The sequence below is a fragment of the Myxine glutinosa genome, chromosome 7 (genome assembly GCF_964187855.1).
Source record: "Myxine glutinosa chromosome 7, kmMyxGlut1.1, whole genome shotgun sequence".
In the NCBI taxonomy this organism is placed as follows: Eukaryota; Metazoa; Chordata; class Myxini; order Myxiniformes; family Myxinidae; genus Myxine; species Myxine glutinosa.
Window position 1 is genome coordinate 23,509,514 of NC_136267.1, and position 26,435 is coordinate 23,535,948.

Genomic DNA, 26,435 nt, shown 5'->3' on the forward strand with positions numbered 1-26,435 from the left:
CCCATCTCATCTTCAGTTGTCTTACCCTTCCTCCCGTCCATGGTACACTGAATCTTGTGGTGATGCAGTTGCCCTGAAACAACTTCCCTTTGCCTCTTGGAAGACAAATCCAACTAAAGGCAATCTCAGTTCCTTCCACCAAGCTCGGAACAAGTGTGTGTCTCCCCTCAGGATTGCCAGGAAGCACTGTCTCTCCACACTAAAGAATGAACTCTCAAACCTGTCTCGTTCCTCCAAATCCTGGTGGCGTCTGGTCAAATCCGTTTCTGGTGTTTGTTCCCCCTCCATCACCTCCCTTACCTCAAATGGCTACACAGTTGACACCACACGTGACAAAGCCGAATGCCTCAACTCTGTGTTTGCCTCAAAATGTTGTGTCCCAAACCCATCTCTCTCTGTTCCGACCTTACCCAGTCGAACCCAACTGCTCCTGGACTTTATGTCCTTCTCACCTGACAAGGTGGAGAAGTTTTTGTCAAACCTCGACTCTGATTCTGCAACTAGACCAGACGGCATCAGCCCACGGGTCCTAAAATCCTGCTCTGCCGCTCCATCTCATCCTCTCTCTGTTCTTTTCACCCTCTCTTTTGCTCAAGGTCATCTGCCAACATCTTGGAAATGAGCAAACATTACCGCTTTACACAAAAAATGTGCAAAAACAGATCCTTGCAACTACAGACCAATCAGACTGCTCCCAATTATCAGCAAAGTCATGGAATCCATCATTGCTTCGGATATCAAATCCTTCCTCTTCTCCAATGGCTTGATCTCCGATCATCAATTTGGATTCAGACCAGGTCATTCTACTCTGGACATGTTGCTTCTGCTGTCTCAACAATGGATGGAGGTCCTCAATGCCAAACAGGAAATCAGAGCTGTCTCCCTTGACATATCACGTGCCTTCGATATGGTCTGGCACCCAGCTCTGCTCATCAAACTCTCCTCCTATGGTATCCATGGAAATCGCCACGCATGGCTTGCGGACTTCCTCTCTGGTCGGAGTAAACGTGTGGCCCTGAATGGTTTTCTCTCATCTCCCCTTCCTGTTCTGGCTGGAGTTCCCCAAGGTAGTGTTCTGGGCCCTGTGCTATTTCTGGTCTTCATCAATCATCTCTCCGAGTCTCTGGAAAATCCTCTCTATCTCTTTGCTGATGACTCCACTCTCTGCTGCTCCGTTCCTCATTCCTCAGATCGGCAGTCTGCAGCCTCCTCACTCTCTGCAGACCTGGACAAAATCACAGACTGGTCAAACAAGTGGAACATGTCTTTCAATCCTGACAAATCTCGCACTCTTACTATGTCTCTCCGAAAAGACCGACTGGAAAACCCTCCCATCTACTTTCTCAACAATCCTCTCCAAGAAGTTCTGTCGCTCAAGCTTTTGGGTCTCACTATCTGCCATGATCTTTCTTGGGAAAACCACATTTCCAAGCTGGCCTCCAAAGCCAGGTGCCGACTGAGCAACCTCTGTCATGCGAAGTCCTTCCTTGGCACACCTGAGCTCCTTACCACATACAAGACTTTCATCCACAGCCCATTGGAATACTGTTCCCCCTTCTGGGCCGGTGCTCCTGCCTCACACCTAGCTCGGCTTCACGCTGTTGAAACCAAAGCTTTTAGAATCATTGGAATCTCCTGCGATGAAGCTAACTCTGAGGGCCTTTTACTAACTCACCGCAGGCAGGTTGCTTGTCTTTCTGTCTTCTACTGACTCCTCTCCGGCCTTGCTCCCCCAGCTCTCTCTGTGCTCTGTCCCCCAAATATTCCTGCAGGTCGCACAAGATCTGCCAGCAACCCTCTTATGGTTAAAGTGCCAAAATCTAGGCTCTCTGCTCACCTTCACTCTTTCATTGCCCTTTTCTCCCGCCTCTGGAACAAACAAACTCCCCCCTCCCTTCAATCCCACTCCTCCCTCCAGGTCTTTAAAACAGCTGTTCACCACCATCTCTTATGTTCCCCCATCCAAAACCTTGATCTTTTCTACCCCCACTAATTCACCCCAGATACACTTTTTTGAAATTCCAACTTCTTTCCTGGAAGTCCTTGCAGTGTCCCTATGTTTTATACCTCTCCCACCTCCCCCCAAGCCCTCTCCCTCCCACAGTTCTCTCGACGTCCCTGCTCTCAAATGTTGTTTGTGTCCTTCCCCCTCTCCCCATCTTGTCTACCGCTCCCCTTATTTTGTGTTTTATGTGTCGGTTTGACTTTTTGTGCGATTCATGTTAGCTCTTTCATGAGCCTCGATCTTGTATACAAAAAAAAAACAAAAAAAAAACCTCTTCCTGTAACATGGCAAGCCTCCTCTAAACCATTGACAACATATTTCTCATTAGTCGGCTTCCTTCCTTGATCTTGTGATGTCCATCTTTACTTGAAACAGCTTGTGCTCATCTCTGGTCACTGCAAGATCTCTTTCCCCAAGAGTTGTTAGGAACTCTTCTTCCTGCTCTTCGGTAATGCAAGCAGCATCTTACCGCTCTGCTTTCTTCTCTTCTGATTTCTCCAGAAAGGTTGATCTTCCTTGCATTAAGAATGTTTTATTTGTCTGCTTTATGAACAACTTTGTTGTTCTATTTGTTGTTCTTTATGTTTTGCGCTCTCCTGGATATCTCTCCAGGAGAGCGCAAAACAGATATGTAACAAACCAAAACACTCTTTGGTTTGTTACATATCACACCCTCCAGTAACAGGCTGGTTGCAGTCGCATTAGTCTGCTAATTTGGAGTTGAGGACAAAAACTGCTTCACATCTTGAAACATGAATTTCAAACCAGACATGTCACAAATTCTTGCCTACTCTTGTACAAACCTGCCCGTTGAATCTTATAGTATCTCTTTTGGCATCTACCCACTGGAAATACTGCAGTCTCTTGCATTTGGCCTACATATGAGTATCAAATAGACAGCCTCTCCTGGATATGCCAAACTGGCCTCCATACTCAGATGTTGATGGGACATACTCTTGCAAGGTTGAGGATATACAATGCATCCTATAACTGATAGACTGAGGACTCCATGAATGAACTTGGGGAATACTATCACACACGGTCTCTGAGTGCCAAACCTTGCAAGACATACTGTACGTGTGTGCCTCAAAACACCACTGTGGAAGACGATAGAGGAACAAAGTTTGAAAATGTTAACGTAGTTGGAGAAACTGGGTCTTTTACAATAACTCCCTTCGGGAGCTGACCTTTAATTGAAACATTGGTGAATCCTAACTCTAGCAAGAACTGGAGTGGTGAAGAGTGGCGGCAATATGACGAGGTAGACGTTGAGAGAAAAAAATCCAGATACGACTGTGGAGAACCTGAGCATAAACATTTGAACATTGACTGATGCAGTTCGCCATGTCAGCATCCTGTGCTTCAGAGGAACTATTTGAGAAAATTGCGTCAGATCCTGGATGCGGGTTTTGGTGCAACAAGACAGTGATTATGGAAACCCTAATGGTTAAGGTTCTGGGCATTAATAGGCATCTCCTCGCTGTAGGGAAACAGCGAACAGTACTTTCCACTTTTCTGCCTCTTTGCTTTCTGGTGGTTTTCGTCCAGTTTTAATGAATGCCACAGATATAATTTGCTTCTTTCCAGCCTAAAAATAAATAAATACATGCATCAAACTAAAATGGCGCTCGGTAGGGAGCGCAAACTAAAATGGTGCTCGATGGAGAACGCAAACTAAAATGGCCCTCGGTGGAGAGCGCAAACTAACATGGCGCTCGGTGGACAGCGCAAAGTAAAATGGCCCTCGGTGGAGAGCGCAAACTAACATGGCGCTCGGTGGACAGCGCAAAGTAAAATGGCCCTCGGTGGAGAGCGCAAACTAACATGGCGCTCGGTGGAGTGCAAGCTAAAATGGCGCTCAGTGGAGAGCGCAAACTAAAATGGCGCTCAGTGGAGAGCGCAAACTAAAATGGCCCTCGGTGGAGAGCGCAAACTAACGTGGCGCTCGGTGGAGCGCGCAAACTAAAATGGCCCTCGGTGGAGAGCGCAAACTAAAATGGCGCTCGGTGGAGAGCACAAACTAAAATGGCGCTCAGTGGGGTACAAACGAACATGGCGCTCGGTGGAGAGCGTAAACTGAAATGGTGCTCGGTGGAGTGCGCAAACTAAAATGGTGCTCGTTGGAGAGCGCAAACTAAAATGGTGCTTCGTGGAAAGCGCAAACTAAAATGGCGCTCAGTGGAGAGCGTAAACTAAAATGGTGCTCAGTGGAGAGCGCAAACTAAAATGGCCCTCGGTGGAGAGCGCAAACTAACATGGCGCTTGGTGGAGATCACAAACTAAAATGGCCCTCGGTGGAGAGCGCAAACTAAAATAGCGCTCGGTGGAGAGCACAAACTAAAATGGTGCTCAGTGAATCACAAACTAACATGGCGCTCGGTGGAGAGCGCAAACTAAAATGGCGCTCAGTGGAAAGCGCAAACTAAAATAGCGCATGGTGGAGCGCAAACTAAAATGGCGCTCAGTGGAGAGCGTAAACTAAAATGGTGCTCAGTGGAGTGCGCAAACTAAAATGGTGCTCGGTGGAGAGCGCAAACTAAAATGGTGCTTTGTGGAAAGCGCAAACTAAAATAGCCCTCGGTGGAGAGCGCAAACTAAAATGGCGCTCGGTGGAGAGCGCAAACTAAAATGGTGCTCGGTGGAGAGCGCAAACTGAAATGGTGCTCGGTGGACAGCGCAAACTAAAATGGTGCTCGGTGGAGAGCGCAAACTAAAATGGTGCTTCGTGGAAAGCGCAAACTAAAATGGCACTCAGTGGAGAGCACAAACTAAAATGGTGATCGGTGGAGAGCGCAAACTAAAATGGTGCTCCGTGGAGAGCGCAAACTAAAATGGTGCTTCGTGGAAAGCGCAAACTAAAATGGCACTCAGTGGAGAGCGCAAACTAAAATGGTGATCGGTGGAGAGCGCAAACTAAAATGGTGCTCCGTGGAGAGCGCAAACTAAAATGGTGCTTTGTGGAAAGCGCAAACTAAAATGGCGCTCAGTGGAGAGCGCAAACTAAAATGGCGCTCAGTGGAGAGCGCAAACTAAAAAGGTGCTTCGTGGAAAGCGCAAACTAAAATGGCGCTCAGTGGATAGCGTAAACTAAAATGGTGCACGGTGGAGAGCGCAAACTAAAATGGTGCTCGGTGGAGAGCGCAAACTAAAATGGTGCTTTATGGAAAGCGCAAACTAAAATGGCGCTTGGTGGAGAGCGCAAACTAAAATGGCGCTCGGTGGAGAGCGCATACCTCTACCAGGCTGAGCAGTTTACGATTTATATCCACTGATAGGCTGGATCTGCATCCGGACCTGAAACAAAATTGAATCGGCTTGTTGTTGTCACCTAACCAACTCATCCCCCAAGTTGTCACCAGTTTTAGCTCTAACACGAGTCTTGATTGTGTGTGTGTGTCTGTGTGTGTGTGTGTGTGTGTGTGTGTGTGTATGTATAATGTATATATATATATACACACACAATATCCAGTTTTAGAATGTATATATATATATATATATATATATATATATATATATATATATATATATATATATATATATATATATATATAAAGTCGTCCACAACTTTTTGAGATGTGCTATATGTCGTTTTAGCCCCATGAGCTGAGATATCTGGATTTCTTAAAATGGGTAAGCAGATAACCACCAGCTACTCTAAATCTGACATGTTGCCCTTGTTTGCACACTGTAGGAAGCAGAAGAATTGGGATGTGCTGTGTTCGTGCATCCATGGGATATGGAAGTACCCGAGCACATGAAAAAATACTGGCTGCCTTGGCTCGTAGGTATGTGCACCAAAAAGTCCAAGCGGTTAATGTTGAGGGTGACCGTATAGCCCATTTGACATTGAGATGTCTCGTCTGGGTGTGCTTTCTGACCCGACTATAAACTGCCACCTTGGTGATTCTCAGGTGGGGAGGTGCAACAACCAGGGTGTAATCCATAATCACCATTTGCTGGTGGACATTAGAGATCAGATAGTTTATTTCGCAAGAATAGGCCATTGCGTGCCAGCACTCCAGAAAACATTGAGATTTCTGTCATGACTGCACCCACAATCAAACAATATGGGCTGCAGGAGATGTTTCATGAAGTTGGAGATGACAAAAAGTTGCTGTACTGCCCGGATCACTGACCATCAAAGATGGCTAGTCTTGTGAAGGCCTGGAAAGGAGAGAAAGAGAGACAGACAGAGAGAGAGAGAGCAAGCCAAAGCCAGAAAAGAGAGAAAACATCAGATGCTTCTAACTCGAATTATGATCTGTAGAATGATTTTCAAAGGGCACTTTACCTTTTGAATCATGACCCTTTGGACATATTGACCCCAAAATGGAATTAGTTCATCTTTGTATCGCAGTCCATACTTGCGCCAAGTTTGGTTGAAATCCCTTCTGTGGTTCACAACTTAATGTGGTAACAAAGATTTTCAATCAGAGGTCACATGACCAAAGACATTTTGAACCCAAAATCGAATCAGTTCATGTTTGTATTACAGTTAATACTTTTGCCAATTTTAGACGGAATTCCTTTTGTAGTTGACAAATTATCACGGTAACTAAAATGTACTATGCACACGGACGGACAAATCGAACGACACTCTTTGACATCACGACGTCGACCGATATGCCTTCACCCACATTATTACATCATTATAATACTTGTATCAAGTTTGATTTATATCCATTCAGCTGTGCCCAAGTTAGCACATTTTTACCTCACATGACCTCTGACCTATTGACCCCAAATTTTAATCAGTTCATGTTTACATCATTATACATACCTGTACCAAGTTTAAATTAAAATCCCTTCAACTGTTCACAAGTTCTTACATTTTTACCTGACATGACCTCTGACCTTTGACATCGGGAGCCCCAAATTCTAATGATTTAATCTTTACATCATTATACATACCTGTACCAAGTTTGAATCAGATCAGTTCAGCCATTCTCAAGTTGTATACCTATTACAGATTTGACCTTTGACCTAAAAATCTAATATGTTAATCTTTACAATATTATACATACCTGTACCAAGTTTGAATTCAATCATTTCAGCCGTTCTCAAGTTATAGACCTATGACAGACTTTAGCCTTTTGACCCCAAGATCTAATCAGTTCAAATTTACATCATTCTACATACGTGTACCAAATTTGGTCAGAATCCCATCACTTGTTGACAAGTCATCACGGTAACAGTATTTTTACCTAACATGACCTCTGACCTTTGCCCTTTGACCTGGTGATCCCAACATCTAATCAGTTAATCTTTACCTCATTATACATACCTGTGCCAAGTTTGAATTATATCCCTTTAGCCATTCTCAAGTTATCGCGGTAACTAAAACCTATCACGGACGGACAGACAGACGGACAGCCAGACGGCCAACCTGAAAATATAATGCGAAAACAACCTCAAACAAAAAACTGACAACCACGACTTGGTCGACGGAGGCATAAAAAGTTATGACAATACAGGGGCTTATGGATTGGGTCTCGTCCATCCTTCTGTCTGTCTGTCTCTGTCTGTCCGTCCATCCATCTGCAACCATATATCAGAGATGTATGGACCGATTTTGTTAATATTTGACATACAGTCAAGGCAAAGTGAAAACATTTATTAGCCCGTTGTGTATGTCCGGGCCGTTATCTATCTATAATTCCAGTAATCTCTGTGTGTATGTTTGTTTGTTTGTTTGTTTGTATGTCTGTGACCGCTGTTTCTCGACAACTACCGGTCCGATATACTTGAAACTTGCCAGGTATATTGCTGGGGACCCGAGGATGTGCCTTTTCAAGGTTTTAAATTAATCGCAGAAGTAGTTACCGAGCTATGTCCAAAAAACGATTCAACCAATCAGAGAGCAGCGAGCTATCACGTGTGCCGAACGTGGCGAACACACTCTGCCTCGGATGGCACATTTGAGAGCGTATTCATTTATTTCCCGTCGGCAAACTATGTTGCCGTTAAACTATGTTTTAAAACTAATTATAAAACTAATTAAAACTAATTTGCGATTCATCGTAACTGCGATTTGCGAACTTCCGGACAGTGAGGACTGCACTTCCGGCATCCAATCACAGAACGCGTTATTGCGTAGGCGTGGCCGATGTGAGAGCGAGCAGCGAGCCGAGCCCAGCGCGTGCACCATTACGGTACGTAATTCGATTTCTTCCGGAGAAAATAATAATTTCTCGATTTCTTATGCGCATTATTTCTCCCAATTCAGTCAGAGCGAAGGGCGGAAGCGAAGAGCGTTGTTTTTTTTGTTTACGGGCGTACGGGCGGGGTAGAGCGTACGGGTAGCGTTTTTTTTTTTTTTGGGCACATTTGAGAGCGTATTCATTTATTTCACGTTGGCAAACTATGTTGCCGCTATGTTGCCGTTAAACTATGTTTTAAAACTAATTAAAACTAATTTGCGATTCTTTCGCTTTCCTGCGCATTTGTGCACGCTATGGCGATTTCTTTACCAAACTCCGCTAGCCGTTAGCTTTGGACCAAACCATTTCATGTAAATAGAGGGGGGGGATTGTCACCGTACTCGCAAGCCGTTAGCTTTGGACCAAACCATTGCATGTAAATAGAGGGGGGGGGGGGGATATACTTTTAGATATATATATAGTACGGGCATGCCCTAGTATAGATAATTTTGTCAAAAGATCGAAGGTCAACCAACGTCACATAAAAGTCAATTTTCATCCGATTGACCTGAAATTTGTAGAATTTGCATATCGGGTCACTGAATTGGTTCATTAATCAAACGGTAGGAGTGGATTGTTTTTTTCGAGATCAAAAGGTTAAATGTTGCATAAAATCGTCAGTTTTCGTCCATTTGACCTGAAATTTTAAGAACTTGCATATTGGGTCTCACTGAATTGGTTCACCAATGAAAAGCTAGAAGCTGTTTTTTTTTTTTTTTTTTAGATGTAAAGCTCAAAGGTGTGTACGTGTGTGTCATCTACATAAAATATAGATAGCTACATAAAATCATCCATTTTCACTTTATATATATATATATATTTAACTTTTCGTTATTGGGAGCATACAGAAGAAGAAGAAGATGTCTGAATCCAAACGGACAAGGACGAGCTTTGCTTTTTCAGATGCTTTCTAGTTACCCTGCGCTCGTGAAGCGAAAAGCGGAGTGAAGCATTCAGTGGCGTACGTGTGCCGTTTCTGCATTTTAAAAATTCATTTTCGCGGCAACCGTTGGTCCGATTGACACGATATTTTACCATAGAAGCGCCGCCTGTATAATTTTTTATTCATAATTATGACGTCATAGGTCACATAGTACGGACGCCATCTTGGAAAAACATTACACCTTCATATCTCCCAAACCGCTCAATGTAAAAAATTGAAACATGGCTCATTGTCAAGTACTCACAATGGGGAATAAGATATGTTGATGTCATCGGTGCCTTAATTATGACGTCATAATTCGACAAGTACAATGCTTGATCTCATCAGTCTGAATAAAACAAAAATTCCACTGCAACTGTTAGTCCGATGGACACTAAATTTTCAGAATATGTGCGGATCATGCAGAATTTTTATTGATAATTATAACGTCATAGGGCACGTGGTACAGCCCCCATCTTGGATCGAAAAAAGGTGCACTTCTTTATCTCCGAAACCGCTCCATGGGAAATAAATGAAACATGGCTCATTGGCTCATTGTCAAGTACTCCCCTTGGGGAATAAGATATGTTAATGATGTCATCAGTGCCTTCGTTATGACGTCATAATTCGACAAGTGCAACACTTATGCGATAATTGTGAATTTTTTTTCTCAGTAACTGTTTGTCTGATGCGCGCGAAATTTTCACCATAGGAGCGCCTCCACATGTATAATATTTTAATGATAATCATGATGTCATAGGTCATGTGGTACAGGCGCCATCTTGGAAAAACCGAAAAATGTTGCACCTCTATGTCTCCAAAACCACTGCATGGAAAAAATTCAAACATGGCTCATTGGAAAGAACTCCATATCGGGAATTGGTGTTGTTAACGATGACGTCATTGGTGCCATAATTATGACATTGTGGTGCTGTGCACACACGACTCGATTGCCAGAAAGGTAGGCCAGAACGCGTGGATACAAACGAAAGCACTTTAATACAAGCTCGCACATCAGCACTGCGCGGGCTCGACCTTAGAGCCCGCATATATGTCCCGAGGCCACGCCTTGCCCCCGGGCGTGGCCGAACGGCCGAAAGGCGGGGCATGTATTTCAGTTCCACGCCCGGACGCTCGCGCCACCCACTGGTGCGCGGAATTATTGACCGTTGTGCCCGCCACACGCGCCCCCCCAGATTTCCCGCGCACCTGAAGGGTGAGCTTGCGGGGAAGCCGGATGACCCGGCCGAAACGCCCCCTGGCGATGCGTGCAGGGCTGGGGGGTACCGGGACGGCGGGGTCCTGGGGGCCTGACCGCCAGGGGGCGGCCTCGACGCGGAGGCAGAGCTGCTTGCGGGGGGTGGTCCAGATCGAGGTGGGCCGGCCTGAGGCGGTCCACGGAGATACGATCCGGGGCACCGCTGATGTCCACCGTGAAATGTTTGTCCCCGGTCTCCAGCACACGGAAGGGCCCGTCGTACGGGGGCCGCAGCGGTGCCAGGTGGGCGTCGTGCCGGACGAAAACGTACTCTGCCGTGCGAAGCTCCGGGGCGACATGGGAGGACGGGCAACCGTGGTGTGCCGTCGGCACCGGGGTGAACCTCCTGGCGGTCTCCTGCAGGGTGGAGCGCTGCTGCGCCGCGGACCAAGGAGCCGTGGAGTCGGGGATAAATTCGCCCGGCACCCGCAGTGGTTGTCCGAAGACCAGCTCCGCCGAGGACGCACGCAGGTCGTCCTTGGGCGCCGTCCTGAGGCCCAGCAGGACCCAGGGGAGACTGTCGGCCCAGCTGCCGTCGCGGAGGCTGGCCCGGAGCGCGGCCTTCATCGAGCGATAAAAGCGCTCGCACGGGCCGTTGGCCTGGGGGTGGTAGGTGCAGTTTGACGCCGAGCCCTTGCGCCACCGCTCCCCAGAGCTCCGAGGTGAACTGGGGGCCGCGGTCGGACGAGATGTCCGAGGGGGCACCGAACCGGGCAACCCACGTGACGATGAAGGCTTGCGCGACGTCAGCCGGTCGTCGCCGCCAATGGCACGGCCTCCGGCCACCGGGTGGTGTGGTCCACCATGGTGAGGAGGTGGGTGAACCCCCACGACGGGGGGCAGAGGTCCCACCAAGTCGACGTGGACGTGGTCGAACCGACGCTCGGGCACCGTAAACGGGGCCAACGGGGCCTGGGTGTGGTGGTGGACCTTTGCGCGCTGGCACGCGAGGCACGTCCTGGCCCAGTTACGGACGTTCTTCCTAAGGCCATGCCAGACGAACTTCGCCGCCACGAGTTTCTGGGAGGCCTTCGTGCCCGGGTGGGACAGGCCATGGATGGCGTCGAAAACCGGGCGCTGCCAGCCAGCTGGCACGATGGGGCGAGGCCGGCCGAGGGAGACGTCGCACAAGAGGGCCGTGCCCGCGACGTCGAACGGCACCTCAGTGACGCGGAGGCCCGTGACGGCGGTCCGCAAGGCCTGGACGTCGGGGTCGGTGGTCTGGTCCTCCGCCATCCGGGCATAGTCGATCCCGAGGTGAACCGCGTGTGCGACGTACCGGGAAAGGCAATCCGCCACCGGGTTGTCTTTACCCACGACGTGACGGATGTCCGTCGTGTACTCAAACACGGCAGAGAGGTGACGTTGCTGCCGGGCCGACCATGGCTCGGCGACCTTGGCCATCGCGAACGCAAGGGGCTTGTGGTCGACGAAAGCCGTGAACGGGCGGCCCTCAAGCAGATGGCGGAAGTGTCGGACCGCCAGGTGGAGCCCGAGCAGCTCGCGGTCGAAGGTGCTGTAGCGGCGTTCGTGCGGGCGAAGCTGCCGGCTAAAAAACGCCAGCGGCTGCCAAGCACCACGCACCCACTGCTCGTGCACCGCCCCCACCGTGTAATCCGACGCGTCGGTGGTGAGGTCGATTGGTGCATCGGGCGCCGGGTGCGCCAGCATGGTGGCGTTGGCCAAGGCCAGCTTTGCGCCCTCAAACGCCACGACCATCGGCTCCGACCAGGCGGTCACCTTTGCCCGGCTTTCCCCGGAGGGCCTCGTGCAGGGGGCGCAGGAGCTGGGCGACGCGGGGCACGAAGCGGTGGTAAAAATTGACCATGCCCAGGAATTCCTGGACTCCCTTGATCGTGCGGGGGCGCGGGAAACTCCTGACGGCCTCCACCTTGGCCGGTAAAGGGATGGCCCCGTGCCTGGTGATGCGGTGCCCCAAGAAGTCGATGGCGGTTACGCCGAAACGGCACTTCGTGGGGTTGATGATCAGGCCATGCTGGCCCAGGCGTTCGAAGAGCGTGCGGAGGTGGAGCAGGTGCTCCTCCCGGGATGCGCTCGCGACTAGGATGTCGACCAGGTAGACGTAGATGAAAGGTAAGTCGCGCAAGACGCTGTCCATGAGCCGCTGGAACGCCTGGGCCGCATTCTTCAACCCAAAAGGCATCCGCAGGAACTCAACGAGGCCGAAAGGGGTGATGACGGCCGTCTTTGGGACATCGTCCGGTTGTACGGGGACCTGGTGGTAGCCCCGGATGAGGTCCACCTTGGAGAACACGGTCGTGTTTGCCAACCGGGCGGAAAAGTCTTGGATATGCGGGACCGGGTAGCGGTCGGGGGTGGTGGCATCGTTGAGCCGGCGGTAGTCACCGCACGGCTGCCATCCGCCGCCGGGCTTCGGCACAATGTGCAGAGGAGAGGCCCAAGCGCTGTTGGAGCGCCGTACGATACCCAGCCGTTACAGCGTGGCGAACTCCGCTTTCGCCACGGCGAGCTTCGTGGGGTCGAGGCGGCGCGCCCGGGCGTAGGCCGGTGGGCCGACGGTGGGGATATGGTGATCCACCCCGTGCTTGACGGCCACCGCTGAAAAGGTGGGCCGCGTGAGTGCCGGGAAATTGGCGAGGAGGCGGGTAAACTCATCCGCTGCCGAAAGCGTACAAACTAATCTCGCCGGGACGGAACCATTCAGCAAGCTGCTTGGCAAGCCGCTCGGTGGGCCGCTCAGCGAGCTGCTCAACGAGCCGCTCAGCGAACTAGCGAGCAGGCTGAAGGTTTCGTCCTGGATGAGACGTCGACGCTTAACGTCCACCAACAGCCCATGCGCACAAAGGAAGTCCGCACCGAGCAGGGCCATTGGCACGCTGGCAGTGACGAACGACCATTGGAAACGCTGCCCTCCGAACCGCAGTGAGAGGCAACGCTTCCCGAATGTGCGGATGGGTGTTCCGTTGGCGGCAAGCAAAGCGGGGCCCCGGCCCGCGGCTTGCTTGTCGGACGCGGAGGCAGGGAGGACGCTTACCTGCGCTCCCGTGTCGCATAGAAAACGACGACCAGACGAGGTGTCCGTGATGAACAGGAGGCTGCCGGAATGGCCGACGCTCATGTCCGCAAGTGAGCGCCGGCCCGGTCGTTTCCCGACCCATCAAAAGAACACAGCGGGCGGCACGTTCTAGCCTTGCGGCCGAACCTGGCGTGATAGTAGCACCAGGTTTGCGGCGGTGGTGGCCGACATGCCGGCGGCGGTGGCGGCGGCGGTAGTGGGCGGGGCGTAGCAGCGGCCATGAGGGAAGCCGGGGGCGCTGTAGCCTCCGCACCGGGATCCACTACGGCAGCACCGTAAACCGACCGCGTGTCGCAGGCCGCGAAAAATTTGTCGGCCTCTCCGGCCAGGGCGCGGGGTTCCGTGATTTTGGAACCGGCCAGTGCGAGGCGCACCTGTACAGGTAGCTGGTGGAGGAAAAGTGCTCGGAACAAGAAATCCGGGCGCTGGTCTCCAAGCAGGGACAGCATGAAATCCATCTGAACGGATGGTCGTGTGTCGCCGAGGGCGGGAAGGTCCAGGAGGCGGTCGGCGCGTTCGACCTCCGTGAGCCCGAACGTGGCGAGGAGGAGACGTTTGAGCGCCTCGTACTTGTGGTCGCCCGGTGGGCGCCGAAGGATGGACACGACGCGGGTGGCAGTGCCGGGCCCGAGGGCGGCGACCACGTGATCGTACCGGGTCTCGTCCGCCGTGATGCCCCGGAGTTGGAATTGAGCTTCGGCTTGCACAAACCAAACATCGGCTTGCGCTTCCCAGAACTCCGGGAGTTTGATGGCGACGGCGTTGATAGCCATGGCGCGTTTGGGGGTCAGCAACGGCTGAACCAGTCGGGGTCACCAGTGTGGTGCTGTGCAGACACGACTCGATTGCCAGAAAGGTAGGCCACAATGCATGGATACAAACGAAAGCACTTTAATACAAGCTCGCACATCAGCACTGCGTGGGCTCGACCTTAGAGCCCGCATATATGTCCCGAGGCCACGCCTTGCCCCCGGGCGTGGCCGAACGGCCGAAAGGCAGGGCATGTATTTCAGTTCCACGCCCGGACGCTCGCGCCACCCACTGGTGCGCGGAATTATTGACCGTTGTGCCAGCCACAACATCATAATTTGACAGGGACAACTCTTAGTCTGATCAGTTTGAAATGTTTTGAGCGTGATCTATGCAACAATTACATTCGAGGATATAAATTTATGATGTCATCGCTCACGTGGTCTGGCAGCCATATTGGATCAAAGAAAAAAAAATGTTCAAAAACAGAAGAGTTGGCTCGCAACAAGTTGACTGCGCAGGGTAAGTATTCTATGAATTCCATCTAGTTTGTAAAGCGATTCTGCACCATCGAGAGATTGGGCCACAAAGGATATATAGCATGATATTTCAAAGAGTTGTGGACGGCTTATGACAAAAAATATGCCAACTAGAACGTCACTCGGTAGAGTGCATACCTCCGCCTGGTGAACAGTTTACGTTTTGTATCCCACTGATAGGCCGGATCTGGATTCGGACCTGAACCAAAATCTAATCGGCTTGTTCTTGTCACCAAACCAACTTGTCCACCAAGTTTATTCATAACTCGTCCATAACTTTTATAAACATCATGTTATATATCGCTTTTTACCCGATCTCTCAATGGTGAAGAATCACTTAAACATTAAATTAGTGTTGCCGAATCCATATTCAGATCTTCACCAAAATCGAATCGATTAGTCCTTGTCACATCCCCAATCGATTCACCAAGTTTCGTCCAAATCTGTCCATAACTTTTTGAGATATCCGGCTATACGTCGGTTTTAGCACAATCAATCAATGGTGAAGAATCGCTTAAAAAATCCTTCTAGCCGGAACCGGAACCGGATCTTCACCAAAATCTAATCATTTCGTCCTCGTCACATATGCTACATCTCTGCCAAATTTCGTCCGAATCCGTCCACAATCTTTTGAGATATTTTGTTCACAACCAGACAGACAGACAGGGGTGAATCCACCTTTGGTGGCGGAGGTAATAAACGTAAATTGTTGCTCCCAGCTTACCGGCTCGATGACAGAGACGCCATGTGCACCCTCCTCCTTCCCCTCTCCCCATCCCCTTCGCATCCCTCCTCCAGCTAGAAAAGTTAAACACCAATTTACGTTCTGTGTGTGAAGTTATTGTACAAACCCCTAATTGAAGATCAAAAGTTGCTGTAGCTGGTATTTTACCTTTCTATGGTAAATCATATGAAAAAATAAATATTTTCCTCATCTCAGAGGGGATTCAAGAAAGATTTACCTTTTCAAAAAATTACACAACATGAAAAGACAATAAATACATTTATATTCCAACAAATGGTTAACAATTTTCTGGTTCTCTTTTCTCACAATGATGGGTTTTTTTTCTGCCAGGTATGCCATGTGAAACGACGTCTGCAATTTGCTCCATGATCTTCGGAGGAGTGTTTGAACGTTTTCCGAAACTGAAGGTGTGCTTTGCACATGGAGGTGAGTTTGAAATAGTATCAAATTTTTACGTCAAATGTAAGTTAACCCCAAAAATTTTTTTTCACAATCACTCCACGTACTTTCGATATCTCATTGGGCATACCAGTTGTATATCATTAAGATCCTGATATTTCTGAAGAATGACAGAAATTAGACATCAGTCCCCAATATGGACTGAGAAAGCTGTAAAAACAATACTGTAATCATTTTTATCTCACCTGGACGACGTTCCGGGGAGCTTATGCAATGGCGCTTCGTCCGTCCATCAGTCAACACTTGCAACTTCTCCGAAACCGCTAAAGGGATCGTGACCAAACTTGGCACAAATTATATTTGTTGTGTTGTGACTAAAGTTTGTTCAAGGCATTAAAAAATTTGGGGTCGACTGGGGGTCAAAGTGCATCCCAAAATAGGTATTTTTTGTTTTGTTTGTTTGTTTAGTCTCATGATTATGTTAGTATGATTCTACATGCTGCCCTGTCTTCCAGCAACCATTTGAAATTAGTTTAAAATACCTTTAGTCAGTGCAGTATACTGTTTATTCCACCAGGTGAGCGCCGGGGGTATTGCCCCTCCGTTTTTAGCTCACCTGGAACGAAGTTCAGGGGAGCTTATGCGATGGTGCATCGTCGTCCTGTCCGTAAACACTTGAAACTTCTCCTAAACCGCTAATGGGATTGCGACCAAATTTGACGCAAATTTTATTTGTTGTGTTGTGACTAAAGTTTGTTCACGGCATTTAAAAAATCGGGGTCCAAGTGGTTTTACCAGGGGTCAAAGTGGATCCAGGGTTGCCCACCCAAAATAGGAATTTGCTTTTTCCTCTGAAACTACACACACTATTTCGATGAATCTTGACCACAACCTTCATCACCCGTGATGTACCGAAATTTGGTCATGGCATTAAAAAACATAGGGGCAATACCCCTGGTGCTCACGTGGTAGAATAAACAGTATTCTGCACAGACTAAAGGTATTTTAAACCAATTTCAATGCTTGCTAGAAGACAGGGCAGCATGTAGAATCATACTGACATAATCATAAGACTTTAAACAAACAAACAAAAAAATACCTATTTTGAGGGGCAACACCCCCTCCCCAACCCCATATACCTCCTCAGACCCCAATTTTTCTAATTCCTTGAACAAACATTGATACATCATGGGTGATTAAGGTTGTGGTGGAGTTTCATCGAAATTGTGTGTGTAGTTTCTGAGAAGAAAGCAAATACTTATTTTGGGGGGCCGCCCCCCCATAGACCCCTAAAGGGGCATTTTTTAAATGTCGTGAACAAACTTTGGTACATCATGGGTAGTGAGGATTGTGGTCAAGTTTCATCAGAATTGCATGTGTAGTTTCTGAGAAGAACGCAAATACCTATCTTGGGAGGTCAAACCTGGATCCACTTTGACCCCGGTAAACCCCCTTGGACCCCGATGTTTTTAATGCCATGAACAAACTTTAGTCACAGCACAACAAATATCATTTGTGTCAAATTTGGTCGCAATCTCATCAGCAGTTTCGGAGAAGAAGTCTCAAGTGTTTACAGACTGACAGACGGACAATGCGCCATCGCATAAGCTCCCCTGAACTTCGTTCCAGGTGAACTAAAAATCTGCCCCTTTGGGGATCTACAGGGGGGTTGCACCCTAAAATAGGTATTTGCTTTCTTATTTTGTTTAACGTCTTACGATTATGTTAGTATGATTCTACATGCTGCCCTGTCTTCTAGCAACCACTGAAATTGGTTTAAAATAACCTTAGTCGGTGCAGTATACTGTTTATTCTACCAGATGAGCACCAGGGGTATTGCCCCACAACAACAACAACAACAACATGCATTTTAAGGCCATTTTCCATGCTAGAGCGGGGGTTAGCCTTGTTTGTTTGAAACCCCTCATGTTTGTTATTCCCGTTACTTTTATCAAGAATTGAAAATAATTTAATATTTTGGCAGGTGGGTGTTTTCCATATACTCATGGCAGGATAGAGCATGGGTTCAGGACTAGGCCCGACTTGTGCGCTGTGGACAACCAGGTCGTCCCACAGAGCTACTTGGGTCGTATCTATACCGACTCACTCGTGCATGATGAGGCATCTCTACGTCTCCTCCTCAATGTCATGAACGAGGTACTTTTAGGGGGAAGGTTGCAAAAGAAATATGGGAGTTTGGAGAATTTTTGATTTGTATTTAAATGAAGCAACTGAGTTATATATTGATGAAAACTTTTGGTGAGACTTTTCATAGCGTTAATCCAAAACAACTTTTTCAACCTCATCAAAAATAAAATAATGAACAGAAAGGTATGCAGTAAATCCTCCGTATTCATGAGGGTCACGTTCCTGGAAAAAATCGCGAATGCAGAAACCTTGGTTTAATGCGAAAACGGGGGTTAGGTTTCTGGACAGAGCGAACAACAAACAAACAACATGCATTTTAAAGGCCATTTTCCCTGCTAGAGCGGGGGTTAGCCTTGCGGTCCCCATGACAATCTTCTACATTTTGCCCTATTTTCTGCATCTCTCCTTGTTAACCCCCTTGCCCGCATTTCTTCTTCCACCATCTTCAGCCAAGTCTTTCTCGGTCTTCCCCGTCCTCTACTTCCTTCTACATTCATTTACATCACTCTTCTCAACTAGTCACTTTCATCCTTCCTCAACACATGACCAAACCATCTCAACCTGTTCCTCTTCACAGCATCAATCACAGGCTCTATTCCCATCATCTTTCGCAATTCATCATTTGTCTTCCTCTCTCTCAACGATACTCCACACATCCATCGAACCATTCACATTTCCACCCTTTCCAACGTTCGTTGCTGCTCTACGTTCATTACCCATGTCTCGCTCCCATAAATCATAACACTTCTCACACATGCAGCATACACCTTTCCCTTCAGCTTCAACGACACTCCCCTCATCAGCACGCCACTCAGTTCCCGAAACGTCTTCCATGCACATCTCACTCTAGCAACCGTTGCCGAGTCTGATCCACCTTCTCCATTCAGCATGTCTCTGAGGTAGCAAAATGTTTTCACACCTTCCAGCTTCACGCCATCTCCAAGATCCAACTCAACATTTCCTCCATCTGCAGCTCCCTCTATGCACACCTTACATTTGAATGTAGCTGCCACACTGGTTAATGACCCTCTCAGACCACTACATTTTTTGATGAACCCACTCAGCGCACATTGTACATTGAATGGAGTTCACTCCGACACCCTTCCGACACACAGCACAGGGCCACTTCCCAGTTCTTTCCACCTCACCACATGCTTTACCACTTGCCATCACCTTCGTCTTTCCGATATTCACCTTCAGACCTTTTTTCTCCATACATTCATTCCACTTGTTCATCTTTTCCTTCAGTCCATCCATACTTTCCGCAATCAACACCAGATCATCTGCATACAACAACTCCCACGGTAAACCCTCCTTTACGTTCTGAGCCAGCACCTCCATCACAGCGACAAATAGTAGTGGACTTAGTACGGACCCCTGATGCCCTCCCACCTTCACCTCAAACTCACCACTGTTCCCGTCCTTCATCCTTACAGCTGTGCGAGTGTGCGTGCTCTTTTGTACATTGCCATCACTACTCTGATCAACCATTCCTCCACTCCTAACTTCCTCAATGCCCATGTCAATACTTTGCGTGGAACCCTGAGCGAACATAGAGGGGAAATGGTAAACGCTTCAGAACAATGATTTAAATAAATAAATTGCAGTATAGTATGCAAGACCATTCTGTTTGTATTGAGGTTTGATGATGATGATGATGATGATGATGTTGGGCTTTGAGGGAAAGTCAGAAGGATGATTCCTTGTGAGGATCGTCCAAGGCCTGTCTAACACATTCACTTTTTCATGCAAACTCATCGCCTTCTTCTGCCTCTTTCCAGCAGACACACATTGCCCACTCATCTTATGCTTCGAGGCCATTATTGAAGGCAATTCATAAGCGAAAACAAAGCACAAGTTCATGACAGTGAGTCGAGAGGCACAGTGAGGCGTTTGCGGTTCGGGAACTGCGTGAGAAGGAAGAACAGGAAGTGTGCCTGGGTGGCATTGCCCATGCTGTGCAGACAAAAATACAGTACTGTACAGAATCAAATGCACACTTTGGTGGGTGGGAGGCAATGAGCGGTATCAACATATGCACACCTCAGTGGGTGGGAGAGATGAGCGGTATCAACATATGCACATCTCAGTGGGTGGGAGGTGATGAGCGGTATCAACATATGCACACCTCAGTGGGTGGGAGAGATGAGCGGTATCAACATATGCACACCTCAGTGGGTGGGAGAGAAGAGCGGTGTCAACATATGCACACCTCAGTGGGTGGGAGAGATGAGCGGTATCAACATATTGTTACATGCTCCTCACCAAACCCCGGTCACGTTGTACCTCTGAGCCCCGAGAGGAGTCACGGCAGAAAGACGTGTTATTCTGTGTGTCAAAGATCAATGGTGAAACCACACCAATTGTTACCAACAAACAAGTATTGTATTAAGGTCACACAAGAATAACAGTAATAACAATATTAATCAATTGTACAACCAATATATCATTCCTATGATGGTACCATCAGTTTCGTACAATATAACTCACTGTGCTCCAAGTGAGCGAAAATAACATTCCCAATGTCTCTCTCTGTCCCGGCGTCAAGCCAAAGTCGATCCACGCTCCAGTGATCGTCAGAACGATGTTGTATCGAGACCAGAATCCTGCTCGGTTGACAGTCACACTGCCAAAGATGGGCAAAAGTGTCCTCAAGAGGCGACTGGGAAATCACACCTTCGGGTATGGATGTTCAACGGCTCCCCACACGGCGAACCGCAAATTCCCACTCGAAATCCACGTTACACACACACACACCAGGTTAACGTCTGGATGCGGTGAAATGGTTGAAGCGAGGTGAAAAACCTGGAGCGATGCGAAAACAGGCGCGAGGCAAAATGGCCAATGGTCCGTTCGAGACGTAACGACACTCCAATGATTCTCTTCGGAATCAACCGCAATACCTGTCACGCAGGTTTATCTGTCACAGCGATAACAACTCTGTCGCAGGAATCCCTTTCCCAGGAAACCCCAAAGTTCGCGAGTGACCCCCGTTCGCCAGCGTTTGCTCCAGACCTCCAGGCAGCCCGGCTCCTTCTCCGACCTCACTTGCTCCGCCTCCTTTTCCTCTTCTTCTTCCTCTCCTTCTTCGTCCGGTTACCCGATCCGGTTTCCGGTTTCTTTTGAAAACATTAATTTTTTTTACCTTTTGAAAACAGTTATCTCCAATTCACTTAAACGATAACAATAACAGTACATGCAACCAAAAATGTTTCCAGTGGATGATAACCACAACGGAAGTGACGAATCCATAACAATATGCACAAATCAGTGGGTGGGAGAGAAGAACAGTGTCAACATATGCACACCTCAGTGGGTGGGAGAGATGAGCGGTATCAACATATGCACACCTCAGTGGGTGGGAGAGGTATTCAGTATCAACACATGCACACCTCAGTGGGTGGGAAGTGATGGGGGCTTGCAAACTCATGAATACTGGAAGTCGATGGGTCGCGAATTAGGGATTGTATTAGGGAATTAGGGATTGTATGCATTTAACAATTAGCAAATACTTAGAACTCAAAGAGAACGTATGAATACGGAGGATTTATGACATTGCAGAAGGGTTGGCAAAGTAGATCAAAGGTAGTGTAGTTGACCTAGCTGTCTCGTCCGTGTTTGATTCTCCACCTGACTATTAAGTATCACACTGGTGCTTCGCAGGCAGGACATTGATCATTAATGAATAAATACTGCATCAAAATGGACACTAATTTGACCATCCACCTGGCAGTATTTTGTACTTGTAGATGTTAAATACCCGACGGTATCTTTCACAAAGAGAAGGCTATTGTGTGCCAACACCCTGACAAAATTCTAAATGTCTGCCCTAACAGCTGGGAAGATGATGGCAAACCACCTGAGTGTAATCCTTGTCAATAGACTGTTTAGGCAGCAGAGACTATAGTCATATCATAGACTAGTCAATGGTCATGGACTGTTTAGATCCTCATCATAGACTGTTTAGGCAGCAGAGACTATAGTCATATCATAGACTAGTCAATGGTCATGGACTGTTTAGATCCTCATCATAGACTGTTTTTGGGCAGACAGACTACCGAAGAATGTATATCACAGAAATGTATGTGCAGGATCACGTGATGCTCGGCTCTGACTATCCATTTCCGCTGGGGGAGGCAGAACCTGGGCGGCTCATTGAGTCCATGGATATTGCTCCAGATTTAAAGGTATTTTCCTGATGATGATATTTTCACAACGAAACAGTTTGTAGTTGATTTAGGTTATTAATTTGTTTGTATGCATGCAATATGTCGACCGATGTATCTGGAACTCTGGAACTGGATGTATCCGCTGGAACAGATGCTGTGTTGCATCTGTTTCTTATTCACCCATCAATTTCCCTTTGCCCCATTTTGTCTGTAAATACATTGTCCCATCCCCACCCCCACACCCTCCACCTGCACTATGTTTATGCTCTTTATGAGACTTGATACCTTTATAGAAAATTTTAAATATATATATATATCTATCTATAATTCCAGTAATCTCTGTGTGTATGTTTGTATGTTTGTATGTTTGTCTGTGACCGCTGTTTCTCGACAACCACGGGTCCGATATACTTTAAACTTGCCAGGTATATTGCTGGGGACCCGAGGATGTGCCTTTTCAAGGTTTCATATGAATCGGAGAAGTAGTTACCGAGCTATGTCCAAAAAACGATTCAACCAATCAGAGAGCAGCGAGCTATCACGTGTGCCGAACGTGGCGAACAGACTCTGCCTCGGACGGCACATTTGAGAGCGTATTCATTTATTTCCCGTCGGCAAGCTATGTTGGCGTTAAACTATGTTTTAAAACTAATTAAAACTAATTTGCGATTCTTTCGCTTTGCGATGCGATTTGCGATTGCGTTAAACTCGCTCGGGCGTTAAACTATGTTTTAAAACTAATTAAAACTAATTTGCGATTCATTCGCTTTCCTGCGCATTTGTGCACGCGATGGCGATTTCTTTACCAAACTCCGCAAGCCGTTAGCTTTGGACCAAACCATTTCATGTAAATAGAGGGGGGGGGATTGTCACCGTACTCGCAAGCCGTTCGCTTTGGACCAAACCATTTCATGTAAATAGAGGGGGGGGATTGTCACCGTACTCGCAAGCCGTTCGCTTTGGACCAAACCATTTCATGTAAATAGAGGGGGGGGATTGTCACCGTACTCGCAAGCCGTTCGCTTTGGACCAAACCATTGCATGTAAATAGAGGGGGGGGATATACTTTTAGATATATATATAGTACGGGCATGCCCTAGTATATATAAATGCAAGTTGCCCAATTGTGTCTCAACGGGGTAAATATAATCGCAGTACGTATAATGCTGGATGATGCATCACTCAAGAGCTCTTGGGTCCTTACAGTGCATGGGGAGGTCAAAAAATATTGATATTCATGCAATTTCGATTTATGTGCAATTTTGTTACGTACACAGAATTAAAGGAAGATGGAAAAGATATATGGAAATGCTGTTGAATACAGAGAATGAATGGGATGGCAACATAAAGAGTAACCCAGTTTTAGGACCAGCAGAGAAGATAACTGAGAAGGAAGTTGAGGAAGCGAGAAAAGCAATGAAGAGTGGAAAAGCGGGAGGGCCGACGGGAGTTGTGGGAGATATGTTGAAGGCAGCAGGAAGTTGGGGTGTGAAGAGAATGACAGAGATCTGTAATATGGTGGTGAAAGAAGGCCGCATTCCAGTGGATTGGGAACTGAGTACCCTCGTCCCTCTATACAAGGGGAAAGGTGACCCTCTGGAGTGTGGCTCGTACCGAGCGATAAAGTTATTGGAGCATGGAATGAAGGTATTGGAAAGGGTGTTGGAGAGGAGGATAAGGAAGAAAGTGAAAATCGACGAAATGCAGTTTGGATTTATGCCAGGAAGAGGAACGACAGACGCGCTTTTCATTGTGAGGCAGTTGCAGGAGAAGTACATGGAGAAGAGGAAGAAGTTGTTTTTGGGGTTTGTTGATCTGGAGAAAGTATTCGATAGGGTTCCACGCAAAGTATTGACATGGGCATTGAGGAAGTTAGGAGTGGAGGAATGGTTGATCAGAGTAGTGATGGCAATGTACAAAAGAGTGCGCACAGCTGTAAGGACGAAGGATGGGAACAGTGGTGAGTTTGAGGTGAAGGTGGGAGTGCATCAGGGGTCGGTACTAAATCCACTACTATTTGTAGCTGTGATGGAGGTGCTGGCTCAGAACATAAAGGAGGGTTTACCGTGGGAGTTGTTGTATGCAGATGATCTGGTGTTGATTGCGGAAAGTATGGATGGACTGAAGGAAAAGATGAACAAGTGGAAGGAATGTATGGAGACAAAAGGTCTGAAGGTGAATATCGGAAAGACGAAGGTGATGGCAAGTGGTAAAGCATGTGGTGAGGTGGAAAGAACTGGGCAGTGGCCGTGTGCTGTGTGCAGGAAGGGTGTCGGAGTGAACTCCATTCAATGTACTATGTGCGCTGAGTGGGTTCATCAAAAATGTAGTGGTCTGAGAGGGTCATTTACCAGTGTGGCAGCTACATTCAAATGTAAGGTGTGCACAGAGGGAGCTGCAGATGGAGGAAATGTTGAGTTGGATCTTGGAGACGGCGTGAAGCTGGAAGGTGTGAAAACATTTTGCTGAAGGGAAAGGTGTATGCTGCATGTGTGAGAAGTGTTATGATTTATGGGAGCGAGACATGGGTAATGAACGTAGAGCAGCAACGAAGGCTGGAAAGGGTGGAAATGCGAATGGTTCGATGGATGTGCAGAGTATCGTTGAGAGAGAGGAAGACAAATGATGAATTGCGGAAGATGATGGGAATATTGCCTGTGATTGATGCTGTGAAGAGGAACAGGTTGAGATGGTTTGGTCATGTGTTGAGGAAGGATGAAAGTGACTGGTTGAGAAGAGTGATGGAAATTAATGCAGAAGGAAGTAGAGGACGGGGAAGACCGAGAAAGACTTGGCTAAAGATGGTGGAAGAAGAAATGTGGGCAAGGGGGTTAACAAGGAGAGATGCAGAAAATAGGGCAAAATGGAGAAGATTGTCATGGGGACCGCAAGGCTAACCCCCGCTCTAGCAGGGAAAATGGCCTTAAAATGCATGTTGTTGTTGTTGTACACAGATGGTATGTAAGTTCAGATGGTCGCTGGATTGCACACTTACCGGAAGCAAACATTATATATATATATATATATATATATATATATATATATATATATATATATATATATATATATATATATATATATATTGTTGCGGATATGAGATTGGCATCCATCCATATCCGCTTGTAAATATTCCCCTATTTCCTCCATACTTCCCAACTATCCCCAATCCCCCATTCCCTAGTCCCATTTTCTGTAAACAACACTCTGTAGACCCGACCTCCCCCTATTTCCCCCATTAAATGTCGCATCCAGGTCCACCGCATCTCACGTAGACAACTATAGGACATCTTGCTAGTTATTCTTAGTTTATGTCAGTTAAGGACTCGTTTCCATTAATTCTGACTCTTCGTTGCACCAGAATGTGATTGTATGGCACCGTTAGAAAGTTTAGGACCTCCCAATACCTCCCCGCAGCTCTTCCTCATGGTACAACAACAACAACAACAACAGCGGCGGCGGCGCGGGGAGTGTGCGTCCTCACTCCGGCTTGGTTGGTAGGGGGTGTTGGGAGGGCACCAAGCCTTTCCAACGAGCCGCCATCGACCATGTGCTCGACGGGGTTACCAAGTAGGGGCTCGCTGTCAGCTCCTCGTCAAGGGCGGAGCCCGGTAACCCCCGCACCCAATAGAGCGGCGGACCGATCCCATCTGGGGCGGAGCCAACGAGCCGAGGGCGTGTCACTCCCCGCTGAGCATGCGCAGGAAGAGGGAGGTGACGTCAGATGCGCCCTCAGCTTGGAGAGAGAAGGACGCCACCTCCGAGCGCTGTGACACCTCCCCGCATCTCTGGACTGGACCGTGCTTGATTCTGTCCCTGAGCCAAGGTGCACCTTGTGCTATCGACTGCCTGTCCTTCCCTGCCATCAATCCCTGTGTAAGTCAGTCTTGTGCCGTTTGTCTGTGGTCTGTCTGGGATAGATAAGATTGTGTCCAAGTGCCTATCTCTTCTGTGTCTTTACCTCATTACCTTGTAATCTACCCCTTTTCCCCCCCACTAATTATATCCTCCTCCGGAGGTCTTGAGAACTGTACCCCTTGCGTCGTTTCCTCTTATCCCAGTTGTTGTGTCCTTTCCATCATTGATTTAGCGTAGCGCGATTTGGCCAACGTTCAAGTGGAATCGGGTGAGTTGGGGGTAATCGGGTAAACTGTGCGAACACGGCGGCCATTCCGCTCGGCCCATCATAACATCTGAAGCCGTGTCCGTAACAATATATTTATATAACCACAAACTATCCGGTAA

General features: G+C 47.8%; 1 protein-coding gene across 1 annotated transcript in view; it reads left to right on the forward strand.

Annotated features, from left to right (window-relative positions):
* The window catches only part of ACMSD (aminocarboxymuconate semialdehyde decarboxylase), a 92,354-nt gene that overhangs the window by 44,035 nt on the left and 21,884 nt on the right, over positions 1-26,435 (forward strand). The window contains exons 6-9 of the mRNA XM_068121934.1: positions 5,697-5,790; positions 15,808-15,903; positions 17,861-18,033; positions 22,116-22,211. Of these exons, the coding sequence (XP_067978035.1) occupies positions 5,697-5,790; positions 15,808-15,903; positions 17,861-18,033; positions 22,116-22,211 (459 nt within the window). The remainder of the gene's footprint in view (positions 1-5,696; positions 5,791-15,807; positions 15,904-17,860; positions 18,034-22,115; positions 22,212-26,435) is intronic.